The 18,818-nt window shown below is 42.1% G+C and overlaps 1 protein-coding gene and 1 pseudogene across 1 annotated transcript in view; both read right to left on the bottom strand.

Moving 5' to 3' along the window:
* Nucleotides 1-18,818, bottom strand: part of SCAPER (S-phase cyclin A associated protein in the ER) — a 197,683-nt gene that overhangs the window by 148,476 nt on the left and 30,389 nt on the right. Inside the window, exons 7-9 of the mRNA XM_054713413.1 lie at nt 18,019-18,135; nt 11,979-12,139; nt 8,646-8,899 (exon numbers count right to left, since the gene is read on the bottom strand). Of these exons, the coding sequence (XP_054569388.1) occupies nt 8,646-8,899; nt 11,979-12,139; nt 18,019-18,135 (532 nt within the window). The remainder of the gene's footprint in view (nt 1-8,645; nt 8,900-11,978; nt 12,140-18,018; nt 18,136-18,818) is intronic.
* On the bottom strand, nt 3,228-4,353 carry LOC103305091 (actin, cytoplasmic 2-like; annotated as a pseudogene).

The raw sequence follows: 18,818 nt of genomic DNA, 5'->3' as shown, positions 1-18,818 counted from the left end.
GTAACCAGAAAAAAGGAAATAATAAAGATCAGAGTGGAGATAAACGACATAGAGACCAAAGAAACAATACAAAAGATCAACAAAACCAAGAGCTGGTTCTTTGAAAGGATAAACAAGATGGATGAACCTCTTGCCAGGCTCACAAAGAAGCAAAGAGGACCCAAATAAACAAAATCAGAAATAAAAGAGGGGAAATAACAATAGAGCCCGCCGAAATACGAAGGATCATTAAAAAATACTACGAACAACTCTATTCCAACAAACTGGACAACCTGGAGGAAATGGACATATTCCTAGAAAAATATAACCTTCCAAAACTCAATCAGGAAGAATCTAAACAGCTCAATAGGCCAGTAACTATGGAAGAAATTGAAGCAGTCATCAAAAAGCTTCCAGCAAACAAAAGCCCGGGGCCAGACGGCTTCACAGGAGAGTTTTACCAAACATTCAAGAAAGAACTAAAACCTATCCTCCTCAGACTATTCCAAAAAATTCAAGAGGAAGGAACACTTCCAAACTCCTTCTATGAAGCCAGCATCACCTTAATACCAAAACCAGAAAAAGACAACACAATGAAAGAGAATTACAGGCCAATATCCCTCATGAACATAGATGCCAAAATCCTCAACAAAATTCTAGCAAACCAGCTCCAGCAGTACATCAGAAAGATCATACACCATGACCAAGTAGGATTTATCCCAGGAATGCAAGGATGGTACAATATCCGCAAATCAATGCAGAAAAAAAATTTGACAAAATCCAACACCCTTTCTTGATAAAAACTCTCAACAAGGTGGGAATAGAAGGATCATACCTCAACATAATAAAAGCTATATATGATAAACCCACAGCAAACATCATACTCAATGGGCAAAAACTAAAACCATTTCCCCTAAGAACAGGAACAAGACAGGGATGCCCACTCTCACCACTCCTGTTTGACATAGTACTGGAAGTATTAGCCATTACAATTAGACAAGAAGAAGAAATAAAAGGCATCCAAATTGAAAAGAAGAAGTAAAGCTGTCCTTATTTGCAGATGACATGATATTGTACATAAAAAACCCGAAAGACTCAGTCAAAAAACTAATAGACTTAATAAATGAATTTGGCAATGTAGCAGGATACAAAATTAATGCCAAGAAGTCTATGGCCTTTCTATACACCAATAGTGAACTTACAGAAAGAGAGACTAAAAAAGCAATCCCATTTACCATCACACCAAAAAAATTAAGATACCTGGGAATAAACTTAACTAAGGAGTTAAAAGACCTATATGCGGAAAACTACAGGACACTGAAAGAAGAGATAGAGGAAGATGTAAACAGATGGAAGAACATACCATGTTCATGGATTGGTAGAATCAACATCATTAAAATGTCCATACTACCCAAAGCAATCTACAGATTCAATACACTCCCCATTAAAATACCAACGGCATATTTCACAGACCTAGAAAGAACTCTCCAAAAATTCATCTAGAATAAAAAAAGACCCCAAATAGCCACAGCAATCCTGAGAAAGAAGAATAAAGTAGGAGGGATCTCAATACCAGATTTCAAGCTGTATTACAAAGTCACTGTTCTCAAAACAGCCTGGTACTGGCACAAGAACAAACATATCGATCAATGGAATAGAATAGAGAATCCAGATATCGACCCAAACCACTATGCTCAATTAATATTTGACAAAGGAGGCATGAACATACAATGGAGTCAACACAGTCTCTTCAATAAATGGTGTGAGGAAAATTGGACAGATACATGAAAAAAAATGAAACTAGATCACCAACTTACACCATACACAAAAATAAACTCAAAATGGATACAGGACTTAAACATAAGACGGGAAACCATAAAAATACTAGAGGAATCCACAGGCAGCAAAATCTCAGACATATGCCAAAAGAACTTCTTCACTGACACTGCCCCTAGGGCAATGGAAGCTAAAGAGAAAATTAACAAATGGGACTACATCAAAATAAAAAGCTTTTTTCACAGCAAAAGAAACCATCAACAAAACAACAAGAAAGCCCACTGTATGGGAGAACATATTTGCAAATGTTATCACTGATAAAGGTTAATCTCCAACATCTACAGGCAGCTTATACAACTTAATAAAAGGAAGATAAATGATCCAATAAAAAAATAGGCAACGGACCTAAATAGAATCTTTTTGAAAGAAGACAGAAGGAAGGCCAAGAGACACATGAAAATATGCTCAAAGTCACTATTTATCCGAGAGATGCAAATCAAAATGACCATGCGGTACCATCTCAGACTGTCAGAATGGCAATCATCAACAAATCAACAAACGACAAGTGTTGGCGAGGATGCGGAGAAAAAGGAACCCTCGTGCACTGCTGGTGGGAATGCAGACTGGTGCAGCCACTATGGAGAACAGTATGGAGTTTCCTCAAAAAACTGAAAATGGATCTCCCATTTGACCCAGTAATCCCACTCCTAGGAATACATCCTAAGAAACTAGAAACACCAATCAGAAAGGTTATATGCACCCCTATGTTCATAGCAGCACAATTTACAATAGCTAGATTTGGAAACAGCCTAGGTGCCCGTCAGCAGATGACTGGATCGGAAAACTATGGTCCATCTACACAATGGAATACTATGCTGCCATAAAAAAGAAGGAATTCCTACCATTTGCAGCAACCTGGATAGAATTGGAAAACATTATGCTAAGTGAAATAAGCCAGTCAATGAAAGAAAAATACCACATGATGTCACTCATTTATGGATAATAAAGAACATTATAAACTGATGAACAAAAAGATAGATACAAAGAGAGTTAAGCATCAAACAGTCTGTCAAATTACAGCAGGAAGGTTAGGGAGAGGTGGGGATATAAGAGATCAACTGAAGGACTTGTATGTATGCATATAAGCATAACCAACGGACGCAAAACTCTGGGGGGTGAGCGCATGTATGGGGGAGGCAATGGTAATATACATACACATATAATTCCTTAATAAAAAAATGAAAAAAAAGGAATGTTGAAAAAATACATAAACATGCTATTTTTAGAACGACAGTGGAGAAAACAAATATTGTTTGTCCACCATCAACAGTGAAGTTTCATACTGAAGTATTTCTTTTCATGTTTATGTTTTTTACTGCAGCACTTTTATTTTTCTCACAATGAGTGAGGGCAGGGCCAATGGAGACTCATCCACGCATGCAGCAAACGCTACGCATCTGCCCACAGTCCGCTTAGAAGCATTTGCGGTGGACGGTAGAGGGGCCCCACGCGTCGTACTCCTGTCTGCCGATCCACATCTGCTCGAAGGTGGGCAGCGAGGCCAGGAAGGCGCCGGCCACCCACACCGAGTACTGGCGCTCCGGAGGGGCGATGATCTTGATCTTCATTGTGCTGGGAGCCAGGGCCGTGATCTCCTTCTGCATCCGGTCCGCGAAACCCGGGCACATGGTGGTTCCGCCAGACAGCACCGTGTTGGCGTGGAGGTCCTTCCGGATGTCCACGGCACACTTCCTGATGGAGCTGAAGGTGGTCTCGTGGATGCCGCCGGACCCCATGCCCAGGCAGGAGGGCTGGAAGGGCGCCTCTGGACACCGGAACCGCTCGTTGCCGATGGTGATCACCTGCCCGTCGGGCAGCTCTAGCTCTCCTCCAGGGAGGAGGAGGACGCAGCCGTGGCCATCTCCTGCTCCAAGTCCAGGGCGACGTAGCACAGCTTCTCCTTGACGGCGCGCACGATCTCCCGCTCGGCCGTGGCGGTGAAGCTGTGGCCCCGCTCCGCTCCGTGAGGATCTCCATGAGGTAGTCGGTCAGGTCCCGGCCCGCCAGGTCCAGATGCAGGATGGCGTGGGGGAGGGCGCAGCCCCGGTAGATGGGCACCGTGTGCGTGACCCCGTCCCCAGAGCCAATGCCGATGCCCGTGGTGCGGCCAGAGGCGTACAGGGGCGGCCTGGTACATGGCGGGGGTGTTGCAGGTCTCGAACAGGATCTGGGTCATCTTCTCACGGTTGGCCTTGGGGTTCAGAGGGGCCTCGGTCAGCTGCATCGGGTGCTCCTCGGGGGCCACGCGCAGCTCGTTGTAGAAGGTGTGATGCCAGATCTTCTCCATGTCGTCCCAGTTGGTGACGATGCCGTGCTCGATGGGGTACTTGAGGGTCAGGATGCCGCGCATGCTCTGGGCCTCGTCGCCCACGTAGCTGTCCTTCTGCTCCATGTCCACCATGACGCCCTGGCGCCGGGGGCGCCCTATGATGGACGGGAACACGGCCCGGGGGGCGTCCTCCCCCGCGAAGCCGGCCTTGCACATGCCGGAGCCACTGTCGATGACCAGTGGGACCTGGGAGGGCGGCGGCGGGGTGCAGAAAGCGAAAACGAGCGGAGCGGGGAGCTGGCGGCTGCAGCAACTGAGCCATACTGAAGTATTTTAACAACAGTTTAATTATTCAAAAGTTTTATGTGTGGATTATTCCTAAAATTCTAAATTCATGTCTATTCATTACACAAAACCAGCAAAATTGTTATATTGTTAAATTTTATAGTTAAAATACACAATAGCAAAAATGGTGGATGTTTGCTAAGTGATATAAAAGTAATTTCTTCATCAATTTTAACCTACGTTAAAAAGTTTCTTTAAGTTACATCCAACAAATATCTACAGATTATTTCCTATGTATTTAGGACTGCTCCATTTGGTGGGAGATTAAAAGACACTGTAAGGTACTGCCTGCAAGGAGCTTGCAATCTCACATGGGCTAAAATTTATGTACATCAGAGTCACAGAGCATCACGAACAATGTAGGATTAAGAGGCATGATTATCATTAAGAAGGAAAACATGGAAGTTGAGCAGTTTCTAATAAAAGTAAATGTCCTACAGGTAAAAGGAGAAAAATTTAAAAAGTAGATGCTATTCTAGACTGAGAAATATCACAACTATTTTGTAACATTTTTACTTAGCCCCTGTATATCAAAGAATACCTCTTATATTTCATTAGTCATTTTACATAAAATTCAACTCATTGAGCATGAATCTTTATGCAAACAAATATCTAAAAAATGCATTCCTTCATCAAATAAGTAAAAAGAAATTTAAATGCACTAACACAAAATACTGGAAATATTAATTGTAAAGAATTACATTAAATATTAGGAAATTACTCTATATCTGAATTGCAGGAAATAAAAGTAGAAACAGGTTGAAAATAATCCTTTCTTTCCTCACCACTTCTGGCAACCTCTGAATGCAGGAGGAGGACACCACTTTAACCAAGTAATCAAAGTTAACAGCTGACTTGGGCAAATTGTTAACATATGCCTGTAGGAATGATGCTAAAGACAATTGCTGTATTTCTGTCAACTGTGTAATGTAAGGATACAGCATAGGGAACATAGTCAGTAATCCTATATAGTAAAAGGCTAATATGCAAATTGTCCCCTCAACAGGGAGTTTGACCAGGGGGCAGAGCCGGCCAGCCAACCGCCCGTGGCCCCTCCCCCTGGCCGGCCCAGCCTGGCAGGCCAGCCAGACCCCGCCTGTGCACAAATTCGTGCACCGGGCCCCTAGTACTGTAATAACTGTGTATGGTGTCAGATGGGCAGGAGACCTACCGAGGGTCATTTCATAAGGTATATAAATATCTAATCACTATGGTTGTATACCTAAAACTAATATTGTATGTCAACTATAATGAAAAAATTATTTTAAGTTTTTAAAAAGTGCATAAGCTAAACTCAATAATCAATAAACAAAGTAACCCAAGAAAACAGAAACACCAATCAGAAAGGACATATGCACCCCTATGTTCATAGCAGCACCATTCACCATAGCTAAGATTTGGAAACAGCCTAAGTGCACATAAGCAGATGAGTGGATTAGAAAACTGTGGTACATCTACACGATGGAATACTACACTGCTTTAAAAAAGAAGGAATTCTTACCATTTATAACAGCATGGATGGAACTAAGAGAGCATTATGCTAAGCAACGTAAGTCAGTCAGAGAAAGATAAATATCACATGGTCTCACACATTAGTGGAATATAATGAACAATATAAACTGATGAGCAAAAATAGAACCAGAGTCATTGATACATCAAACAGACTGTCCAACCTATGAGGGAAGGGAAGGCAGGGGGTGAGAGTGTAAGAGATCAACCAAAGGACTTGTATGCATGCATATGAGCATAAGCAATGGACACAGACTGGCGGGGGGTGGAGGGGAGGGCAGGTGCTGGGGGGTGGGGATGGCTGGGAGAGGTCAATGGGGGGAAAAGGAGACTTATGTAATACTTTGAATAATAAAGAATTTAAAAAATAAAATAAAAGGCATTCTACAAAAAAGAACTGCAATGTCCTAATATATAAAATCCCTGGATCCGTCATGACTGGAGGCTCAACCAACCGGAAGTCAGTCCTGCAGTCAGCATTGGGTTGACATGGTGACCCAGCACTGACTGCTGTGACTGCAGGCCCAATGACCCAGCACTGACTGCTGAGGGAGTTGCAAATCAGGCCCGGAGAGAGGCCTGAAGAGAGAAGCAGGGTCTGATCTGTAGCCTCTGTGGCAGCTATTGATCAGCACTTGCCTCTCTTTTTCTCTTTGTGCCGGGCCAGCAACTAGGCCTCCATTTCTCCTCAGGCTTCCACCAGGGCTGCTGATCAGCCCTGCCTTCTGATCAGGTCCCATTGATAGGCCCAGAGACACTGACTGACATAGAAACCGACCAATCAGAACCAAATCTGGGTGAAGTGTGAGGAGCCAATGGCTGCCTAGGAGGCAGAGCTTTTGATGTTGACTGGCATAGAAACTGACCAATCAGAACCAAATCTGGGTCAACTGTGAGGAGCCAATGGCTGCCTAGGAGGTGGAGCTTTTGACGCTGACTGGCATAGAAACCAATCAATCAGAACCAAATTGGCCAGGAGAGGAGGGCAGTTGGGGGCAAGATCAGGCCGGCAGGGGAGGGCAGTTGGGGGCAACCAGGATGGCAGGGGAGGGCAGTTGGGGGTGAGATCAGGCCAGCAGGGGAAGGCCATTGGGGGCAAGATCAGGCTGGCAGGGGAGAGCAGTTGTGGGCGAGATCAGGCTGGCAGGGGAGGCAGTTATGGGTGATCAGGCAGGCAGGCAGAGATAGTTAGGGGCGATTAGGTAGGCAGGCAGAGAGGTTAGGGACAATCAGGCAGGCAGGCAGAGGGGTTAGGGGCATTCAGGAAGGCAGACAGAGGCAGTTAGGGGCGATCAGGTAGACAGTCAGGTGAGCGGTTAGGAGTTAGCAGTCCCAGATTGCAAAAGGGATGTCCAACAGCCCACAGGGATTGGGCCTAAACCAGCAGTTGGACATCCCCCGAGGGGTCCCAGATTGGAGAAGGTGCAGGCCGGGCTGAGGGACAACCGCCCGTGCATGAATTTCGTGCACTGGGTCTCTAGTATTCTTCATAAAAGACAAATATAGGCTGAGAATTGTTCTTGGTGAAAGATATTAAAGAAACAAATCCAAATACAATGTGTGATTGATTGGATCTTGGATCCAGGGGTAAAATTATATCAAGAAATTATTGGGACCTGGCTGGCGTGCTCAGTGGCTAGAGCATCAGCCTGCTCTAAAGGTCGTGGGTTTGATTCCTAGTGAAGAGCATGTACCTGGGTTGCAGGTTCGTTCCCTGGCCTTGTTTGGTGCACCTGCGGGAGGAAACCAATAGATGTGTCTCTTTCACATTGATGTTTCTCTCTCATTCTCTCTCTCTCTCTTGTTCTTTCTCTCTCTCTCTCTCCCTCTCCCTCCTTCTCTCCCCATCTACCCTTCACTCTCCCGCAAAAAAAAAAAAATAAAAAAATATTGGGTCCTGGTGGGTAGGGCTCAGTTGGAGCGTGGTTCTATACATCAAAAGGCTGTGGGTTCAATCCCCAGTCGTGCTGCATGTGGGAGGCAGTGATCAATGTTTCTCATGATGATGTTTTTCTCTCTCCCTCTCCCTTCCTCTAAAATAAATAAAAACATATCCTTGGATGAGGGTTTTTAAAAAATTATTGGGACAGCTGGAAATTTCTGAATATTGACTATAAATATAAAATAGGTAATAAATGTCAAATTCCCTCAATTTTATAATTACAATATGGTTATGTAAAAGTTTTTTCTTTGGACCTAGCCAGTTTGGCTCAGTGGATAGAGCGTCAGCCTGTGGACTGAAGGGTCCTGGGTTCAATTCCGATCAGGGGCATATGCCCGGGTTGCGGGCTCAATCCCCAGTGGGAGGCGTGCAGGAGGCAGCTGATCAATGACTCTCTCATCATTAATGTTTCTATATCTTTCTCCCTCTCCCTTCCTCTCTGAAATCAATAAAAAAAGTATTTTAAACAAGTTTTTCTTTGGAAAAACATGCTGTAGAAGGTGAATGGTTATGATATACGCACATTATTCTAACGTTTAGCATACAATGTTTGTGTGACATAAATATACATAGAAAAAATATGGCAAAGCATTAACGTATGAATCTACATAAAGGACATACGAGGGTTCATTGTTCTATACTTGCAACTTTTCTGCAGATGTGAAATTTTTCACAATAAAAGGTAGAATGCAGGAGAAAAATGAGACATTCTGCCAAACACATCCCTTATAAAAATTCACTGGAAGGATTTTCAGAGTGTACTACCTGGGTTCTGTCAGTAAGAGGATGGTCACATGAATGTGATGAGTCTTTGGGCCGAGCCTCTGTGGCGTTAGAAGGTCCATCTCCAACTTCACCTTTCTGTATGCTTTCATCCGGCAAAAGACGTACATTTTCTTTATCACTGTCATCCTTTGACCTTAATGCCTGTGTTGAAACTTTTGGCATCACTGCTGTTGATCGTGAGCGAACAGCCCTCCCTCTCTGAACAGTCTCCCATCCTTCAGCATCCTTCCGTTCTGTGCAATTAAAGGGAGAAAATAAAATATTTAAATGTAGATAATAAAATATTTAAAAAACCTATAAAATAAATTCCAATCTAATTCCCATTAAATATAAGTCATGTACAAATATAACACTATTATGCAAGGTGTCTTGTGTATATGTATGTGTGTATACACACATACATATACACACGCATAGTCTCTAATTCCTGTAACTACACTGTGTGGTAGGGATTAACCCTTTGCACTTGCTTGCTTTTTTCTTGATTCCTTTATTCTACTCGGGATTTAATTTTTTAAATACCCCTGACTTTACAAAGCGCGGCAGTAGAATAAAAAACTGGAGTTTCTTTTCATACAAACTTATTTATTTGGATTTTTTTATATTTCAAATTATTGATTCATTCAAAGAGTAATTTTAATCTCGATGCTAACCGTGTCGAGTCACACTCGACATCCGAGTGCAAAAGGTTAATCCTACCCCACGAACATTTTCTTTATTACCCCTAATTTACAAATAACAAAACTGAGACTTAGATTAAGAATGACTGAATGCCAGCCACATGGTCAGGAAGTATTAATAACCGTTTATATAGAGCACAGGGTACACTCTGTGCTATCGCTCTTCTAAGGGCTTTGCATATAATAACACCTTTAATCCTCACAACCGCCCTTTGAGTACCATCATCCCATGTATCAGAAAGGACACTGAGACAAAGAGAGGTTCAGTAGTTTGCCCAAGGTCACATACTCAGCAAGTTTTCCAAGACTTAGCCATTCCAGGCCAATTGGCCCTGGTGTTCTTGCCCCAACGGCTAAGTGAAGCTGCCTCCCCAACTTCCAGAATCCAGAGTGTGATTGAAGTTTTCTTCTTTTCTAATACATGTCATCGAGGCTAGGAATTTTCCTCAAACCATAGCTTCACCTTAATCCCACAAGATTTTAAATGTTCATTTTAACTCAATTTACATTTTCTAAATTTCATTTTGATTTCTTCCGACTTATGGAATATTCAGAAATATACTCTAAAATTCCAAAAACTTGAGAATTGTATGGTTATGTTTTTGTAACTGGTTTCTAACTTAATTCCACTGTGTTCAAAAGAAACAGAATAAGTTCAATCATCTGAAATTTTTGGGAACTTGTACAGCCATGACAGGGTAGCCTATATCAAAATTAACCTTCTTTCCTCCAAGCACGCCTATAAAAGCTGGACAAAACATCTAAATAAACTGCTTAATGCCACTGGAAAGCAAGCAATGTAGGTGAGATTTGAGGAAGTGTGTTCCCTGAGAAAAGGGAAGGACAACAACATGAGATCCACCTTCACCCCAAATTCTCCCTCAAGACACTTGGAATTCAGTGTGCGGGGCAGTGACCCCACAGAAACCCGCCGTCTTGTCCAGCTGAGACAGACACTGGAGCTCAGTGAGTCTAAAGCGGCTTGGACTGCAGAGGGGCTAACGGCAGGACAGCGAGCCAAAGAGTCTGCATTCAATCTTCCCTTCAGAAGTCTGACAACTGCTAAGCTCTGCATACACAGGCCAGGACGCCAAGACACCCAGAGAGCAGCAGCTGGATGCTAATGAGCTGAGGGATCTTGCAGTGACTGCAGTGCTGAGGAAACAAATGTTGGAAAACAGGAATGGAGTGGCTTTGGCAAACACCCCAGGTTTTCGGTTGATACCCGAAAAAGAATAAAGACAAAACTAAAACTATCCACTTTAATGACAACTCAGACCAAGCTTTGACAGAAGTAAGGTGATCTGCTAGTACTCTTATCTTCTTGCCAAAAGAAAAGTATTTTTAGAAGGAACCTCTATAATTTTTAATATACTTTATTAAACATTTCATTAAATAGTATGTGGTTTGTTGTAAAACACGATCAAGTAACTGGAAACCCCACAAAAAATGTTTTTAAAAACCTACAAAGTAACAAATACACAGGTAGTTCAGATATTTTACTTTTTGGACACAGACTTTAAAAAATAACCATTATTAATATATTTAAGAAAATATGGATTCATCATATAGAACAGAGAAGACATATCAATAAAAAGTTTCCATAGTGAAGCATCAAAAGAAAAAAGAATGGGAAAGAATAAGCATTATTGGTTAGGTATTTCAATTATGTCAAGTTCATTAATCAGGCTGTGTATATCTTTACTGATTTTTCTCCACTTGTATTATCAGTTGTTGGAACAGTTATGTTAAAATCTTCCAGTATGAGTATATATTTTGAAATTTCCGCCCTCATTTGTCAGTTTTTACTTTATTTCTCCCCCTTTTCCCGTGGGTGGTATGCAGGAGGCAGCCAATCAATGTTTCCCTCATGGATGTTTCTATCTCTCTATTCCTCTCCCTTCCTCTCTCTAAAATCAATTAAAAAAATTTTTTTAAAGAAAATAGCCCTAGCCAGTTTTTCTCAGTGGATAGAGTGTCAGCCCACGGGCTGAAGGGTCCCGGGTTCGGTTCTATTCAAGGTTACGTATCTTGGTTGCAGACTCGATCCCTGGCTCTGGTCAGGGTACGTGCAGGAGGCAACCAGTCAATGTGTCTCTCTCACATCGATGTTTCTCTCTCTCTCTCTCTCTCTCTTCTCCCTTTCTCATTCCCTCCCTCCCGCCCTCCATCCCTGCTACTCTCTCTAAAAAGCAATGGAAAAATATCCTTGGGTGAGGATTAACAACAAAAAAAAAGAGAAAAAAGAAAGAAAACAGATGTGTGAGCAAAGATAAACACAGAATACTACTTTAGTATAAAAAATATTCAAATAATAATAAAATGAAATAGTGGCATGCAACTTAAAAGTGTACAATGTGTAGAGAATGGAATGACTATTTTTTTCTTTAAGTCAAAAGAGTTATAAAGGACCCACATTATAAATGAATTGACAAACCTGCGACCAGAATGATTTCCATATGCTTTCATACATTTTTAAGATTATTTTATAGCTTTAAGTAGGGCAGATTAATATGATAAAAATGATACAAAAGATAACTATATAATGCTATTAGCTCCAAGTTCACATAAAACAAATATTTCCATCGATGTCCACTTGTCTGCCACATAAAAATGAATGGAAGCCACTTGCCGTTTTTGCAGGAAGTCTTCTGCCCTGCCATTGGTGGGCAAGACTGCGCAGGCGCTCCATCTGAAGAGGCAGCAGGCCCTGAGTGATGAGCCTTGACCTTGTCAGCCCAACTGACACCTGCGGAAGCCACACAGGGAGCAGCCCCTGTGCCCGGGGAAGCCCTGGGAGAAAACGAGGCTCATCAGTCAAGTAAATGCGGAAGTTAAACATTAAACACATCCTCAATGGGTCTAAATATCAAGTAAGTTATATTGGCCCTGGCTGGTCTGACTCAATGAATAGAGCATCGGCCTGCGGACCAAAGGGTCCTGGGTTCGACTCCAGTCAAAGGCACATGCCCAGGTTGTGGGCTTGATCCCCTGTAGGGGGCATGCAGGAGGCAGCCAATCAATGATTCTCTCTCATTGATGTTTCCAACTCCCTCTCCCTTCCTCTCTGAAATCAATAAAAATATATATTTATAAAAAATAATTATTATTATATTTGTGAATGTGTGTGTATCCACAATGGAGAGTAACATATTATCACAGCAATTTAAGGCAAAAATATTAATAAATTTGTCTTGGTTAAGCACCTCATTAATTTAATACAGTGTAACATATATGGGATGATAATACAGAAGCTCTCCTCAGTTCAGTTTAAAAGAAAATTGCAGCTAAATTGGAAATCTTAAAAAATATGCATATGAACCTAAAACCTTTCATTTTCATTTAAAACTTAAAAAAAAATGAATATGCATTAATTTGCCAATCTATGGATATAGGCACTACTAAAAGAGGCTTTTTACTCGTGTACATTTCTTTCATGAAACACAAGCCTGATGCATCACTGTCACTGACAATGTCCAACACTGGTTTCTTTATAACGGAGTGAAAATTAGTGGCACCTGTTAAAAAATCTAAGTGGACAATCCTTCTCAGCCTGTTTTTGTTTTCGTTTTTTGTTAATCCTTACCTGAGGATATTTTTTTCCCATTGCTTTTCAGAGAGAGAGTGGAGGGAGGTAGAGAGGGAGGGAGGGAAAGAGGGAGGGAGGGAGAGAGAAACAGAAACATCGATGTGAGAGAGACACATCAACTGGTTGCCTCTGGCACGTGCTCCCTCCAGGGATGGGGAGTGAACCTGCAACCCAGGTACATGCCCTTGACCAGGAATCGAACCCGTAGCCCTCAGTGCGCGTTCCGATGCTCTAACCACTAAGAAACACTGGCCAGGGCTCAACTTTGATACTATTTCCTCACTCTTTCATAGTTGTCCTATCTACACCTCATTTAAAGCAAAACTTTATTTTAATAGCTCACCTTTATCAAAACTTACAAAAAATTTGTATCAGTTTTCACTGAAACAGTATCTCTTTTTTGCACCATATTTCATAATTAATCTTTAAATCATGATTTAAAAGAATGAAAACAAATTGTGTAATTAAGTTTGGTAACTAACCACATATGTATTCTGAGTAAGCCTTTAATTAAACAAGAAAAGTGAGTAGATATACTAAAGTTAGCCTTTGAGCCACAATTCTTCAGCATGCTGAGAAAAACAGTATGTTTTGATAACAACAATGTGATAATAAAGTGTCAATTAATCCAATGATATGAGTAGACAGGGATCATTGTAAGAACTTTGCCATTCATTATAGACTTCCAATGTTAAAACAAACATGCACTATACAACACTTTGAACCAATGATCAACGGAATACATTACAGGGGAACGTCCCTTAAAATGGGGCTTAAATATACAGACGTTAGGTTTCATCAGTTATTAAAAGGTTCCAAAGTCTATCAAGCTTCACCTAAAGCAATGCTCTCTGATCATCTCTTTTGAATGCACCATCACGAGAACAAACATAGGTGGTGTGGGATGCCAGGAGCAGAGGAGAGAAAGGGCAGAAAGAATGTGTGCAGAAGTAAGGGACACAAACTTCCCAAATCTGATGAGAAACATTTATCTACTCATCCAAAGGCTCAATGAACTTGAAGTAGGTTAAACTCAGAGATCCAAGTCTAGACGCATCCAAGTCAGACTACTGAAAGCAAAGACAAAGACAGGATCTACAAAGCAGCCAGAGAAAGTAGGGCATCTCCGAGAAGGATCTCCAGTCCGGCCAACGTCAGACAATGCTTGTGTGTGGACCCGTGAACCAGGAGGTCACGGTTCGATTCCAGGTCAGGCCACATGCCCGGGTTGTGGGCTCAATCCCCAGTAGGGGCGTGCAGGAGGCAGCCAATCCATGATTCTCTCTCATCATGGATGTTCTCTCTCTCCATCTCCCTTCCTCTCTCTGAAATCAATGAAAAGCAAATAAATAAATAAATAAATTTCCAGCTGAAACCGGTTTGGCTCAGTGGATAAGAGCTTCAGCCTGTGGACTGAAGGGTCCCGGGTTCAATTCCAGTCAAGGGCATGTACCTTGGTTGCGGGCACATCCCCAGTAGGCAGCTGATCGATGTTTCTCTCTCATTGATGTTTCTGACTCTCTATCCCTCTCCCTTCCTCTCTGTAAAAAATCAATAAAATATATTAAATAATAAAAATAAATAAATTTCCAATGAGAGTAACACCTGATTTCTTATCAGAAACCATGGAAGCCAGAAGGCAGTGAGAGGACATATTCAAAGTGCTGGGGGAAGTGGAAGGACGGGGGAGACTTTAAACCAAGAATTCTATGCACTGCAAAACTATCCTTCAAAAGCTAAAGGATAAATTAAGATATTCTCAGATAAACAAAACTTGGGAAAAACTGTCACTAGCAGACATGTTCAACAAGTCATGCTACAGGGAGTCCCCTACAGGCTGAAATGAGAGAATACTACACAGTAACCTGAATCCACATGAGGAAATAAAGAACACCAGTGAAAGTTACTAATCCCGGTTTTTTTTTCTGTAACTCTTTTCTTGTTCTGATTGAACAGACAACTGCATAAAACAATGGTTATAAAACTGTGTTGGTGAGACTATCATGTACAAAGATAAAATTTATATGACAATAACACAATGATAATATGTAGACCTATCTTTTTGAAAGAACTGTCAGTTCATGTTATGAGTCATTTAGCATGGAGAATGTTTATGGGTTTAGATTTTGAGAACCTAGTTAGTTCTTTTTAAAAAAATAAATATTTATTGTTCAGATTATTACAATTGTTTCTCCTTTCCCCCTATAGCTCTCCTCTACCCAGTTCCCACCCCACCCTCTGCACTTACCCCGCCCCCCCGTCCTCATCCATAGGTGTAAGATTTTTGTCCAGTCTCTTCCCGTATCCCCCACACCTCTTTCCCCCTGAGAATTATCAATCCACTCCCATTCTATGCCCCTGATTCTATTATATTCACCAGTTTATTCTGTTCCTCCGATTTTTAATTCACTTGATTTTTAGATTCACTTGTTGATGATATGTATTTGTTGTTCATAATTTTTATCTTTACTTTTTTCTTCTTCTTCCTCTTCTTAAAGAATACCTTTCAGCTTTTCATATAATACTGGTTTGGCGGTAATAAACTCCTTTAGTTTTTTCTTATCTTTGAAGCTCTTTATCTGACCTTCACTTCTGAATGATACTCTGCTGGGTAGAGTAATCTTGGTTGTAGGTTCTTGTTATTCATCACTTTGAATATTTCTTGCCCACTCCCATCTGGCCTGCATAGTTTCTGTTGAGAAATCAGCTGACAATCGTATGGGTGCTCCCTTGTAGGTAACTGTTTTTCTCTTGCTGCTTTTAATATTCTCTCTTTGTCTTTTGCCCTTGGCATTTTAATTATGATGTGTCTTGGTGTGGTCCTCTTTGGATTCCTTTTATTTGGGGTTCTGTGTGCTTCCTGGACTTGTAAGTCTATTTCTCTCCCCAGGTGGGGCAAGTTTTCTGTCATTATTTCTTCAAATAGGTTTTCAGTGTCTTGCTCTCTCTCTTCTTCTGGCACCCCTATTATTATGATGTTGGTTCGCTTGAAGTTGTCCCAGAGTCTTCTTACACTATCTTCAACTTTTTGGATTCTTTTTTCTTTCCCAGTTGAGTGTTTTTTGCTTTTTTGTATTTCAAATCTTTGACTTGATTCTTGCGTTCCTCTAGTCTGCTGTTGGGTCTCTGTATAATATTTTTTGTTTCAGTCAGTATATGTTTAATTTCTAGTTGGTCCTTTTTCATATTCTCGAGGGTCTCGTTAAATTTATCAGCCTTTTCTAGGAAATTCTTGAAAAACCTTATAACCGTGGTTTTGAACTCTATGTCCAGTTGTTTGTTTTCCATTTCTTTCGTTTGTGGTCTGTTTGTCTCCACATTTTCGCTGCTTCCCTGAGTTGGTAGGGTGGCTTTGTGTGCTAGGTGTCCTATATGGCCCAACGGCTCAGCCTCCCAGTTACCTGAGGTGGACACTCTTGGTACACCCCTTTGTGGACTGAGTGTACAGCCTTGTTGTAGTTACGTCTTGATTGTTGGTGTCACTGGGAGGAACTGTCCTCCAGGCCAATTGGCTGTGAGGACCCGCTGTGTCTGTAATGGAAGAACTGCTGTGCTGGAGACATGCTTATGGAGCAGCACTTGTTTCAGTGGGGCTTTGGTGCTGAGTCTGCCTCTTGAATGTTGTCACTTATGGATGTGAGTAGTTGAAATCTGGCGTCGTCTCACACTGACCACTAGATACACTAGCTTCTGGATCTCCAATGGAGTGCAGGTCAGCTACTGTCTGAGGCCACCCAGCAAGAGCTACAGTGAGAACTACAGTTTTCTCCTTTTTGCTTGGGGTTTCGAGGTTTTGGAGCTGTCTGATCAGAGCTGCAGTTTGTTAGGTTAAGCTGCAATAGGGCAGGCCATTTATATACAAAAGCCGCTGCGTGGAGCTTGGGTGGGTGTGTAGATTGTGCGAGGCAGGGTCTTAGGGAGTCACTAGGCTAGAGCATGGCAAACAGCGATGGCTGCCAGTCAGCTGTCTCTGTGTTTTCACGTTTCCAAGTCCCCGCGTCCTGCGCCCCAGCACAGTAAACGATGATTGCTGGGTGCACCTCTGCAAGAAAGTCACCCTCACTTTCCGACCCGATGGCAGACAGTCCAGCTTCTCCCCGTAGGAGTTTGGGTCCCCGCATGTCCCCAGAAACTGGAGTTCAAAGTAATCAGGAGCTTGTCTCCCTTTGGGTTGAAAAAAAGCAGCGCACCCAGTCTCCCACTGCCATCCCGATTTGCGCGCCTCCGTAACTCAGCTTTTCAGCGCTTGTGCACATCTCAATGCTCTTTTCTCTTTCCTTCTAGTTGTAGAACTTCCACTCAGCCAGCTTTCCTGTGGTTCTGGGTGATAGATGTTTTGTCTTTTAGTTGTAGTTTTGAAATTGTTGTGCGAGGCAGCAGTGTAGGTGTTTACCTATGCCGCCATCTTGCTTTCTCTCCCTAATTAGTTCTGAATGTTATATTTCCTAAAGTAAAACTGTACTGTCCTGGTGTTTTTGTTTTTTGTTAAATATATTTTATTGATTTTTTTACAGAGAGGAAGAGAGAGGGATAGAGAGTTAGAAACATTGATCAGCTGCCTCTTGCACACCCCCTACTGGGGATGTGCCCGCAACCAAGGTACATGCCCTTGACCGGAATCAAACCTGGGACCCTTGAGTCCGCAGGCCGACCCTCTATCCACTGAGCCAAACCGGTTTTGGCTTGTTTTCTTTTTTAAATATATTTTATTGATTTTTTACAGAGAGGAAGAGAGAGGGATAGAGAGTTAGAAACATCGATGAGAGAGAAACATCCATCAGCTGCCTCCTGCACACCCCCGACTAAGGGTGTTCCCACAACCAAGGTACATGCCTTTGACCGGAATCGAACCTGGGACCTTTCAGTCCGCAGGCCGACGCTCTATCCACTGAGCCAAACCGGTTTAGGCTGTCCTGGGTTTTTAAAGAACATTTTATTCCAACAATTTCGAACAGATACACAACCATATACATGGGTATTTTTATAACAGAATATCTGTTTTATAATACTTTCAGTGTGTTAACCACAGAAAATAATTTACTGTAATGAAAGCCATAGTAGTTTTGTTTTTAGTTCATCTCACCCAAAATTTAAGCTTCTTCGCGCATTTGATGTCACACTTATTCTATCTGTGGATGGACTTGGAATCACATGCCGTCCCGGAGACATCTTCTTTACTTCCCACGCTAATGAAGTGGGTCTGCCAATTCAAGACACACAGATCAAATTAACAGAGAAAAGAAAGGAAAACCCTACTACTTTGTAGAAGTTACTAGTGGGTGAAAACATAATCAGGACACAATTTCTTCCTGGAGCATTGCTGACCATGAAGTGAATGTATTAGTAGGACGCAATCACAGGTGATGCAGAGTCAGGACTTCCCACCCATGTTAGCACAGCAAATACCCCTCCTGACATAAGAAAGGCCATGAGGTACAAAGACATGAGACATAGGGAACAGTTATGTTTTACAAGCCTCCACACACCCAGCTAAAAACTCGTTTTACCATGTGGTAGAATGGCTCTGGTTGGGTGGCTCAGTTAGTTGGAGTGTCATCCCATACACCAAAGGTTATGGATTCGATCTCTGGTCAGGGCGCATGTGGGAGGCCAGCAATCGATGTTTTTCTCTCAGATCGATGTCTCTCTCTCTCTCTCTCTCTCTCTCTAATAAAAACATATCTTCTGATGAGGATTTAAAAAAAAGAAAAGAAAAATTGCTTCTTTATAAAAAAGTAGTACAATGGTACTGATTCAGGCTACTTGTGTCTACTGTCCTGGAGAACTACTAGTAAGTGTGTGGTCCTGGGATCAAGACGGAAATGCAGTGGAGGGTTAAATGAATACCCCGGGAAGCATGACGTCTCCTTTCTCTACCTGTTG

This window comes from Eptesicus fuscus, chromosome 25 (assembly GCF_027574615.1).
Source record: "Eptesicus fuscus isolate TK198812 chromosome 25, DD_ASM_mEF_20220401, whole genome shotgun sequence".
NCBI classification, from domain to species: Eukaryota; Metazoa; Chordata; class Mammalia; order Chiroptera; family Vespertilionidae; genus Eptesicus; species Eptesicus fuscus.
Note: the sequence above shows the minus strand (reverse complement) of the source record. Positions and strands in the feature narration are given on the sequence as shown.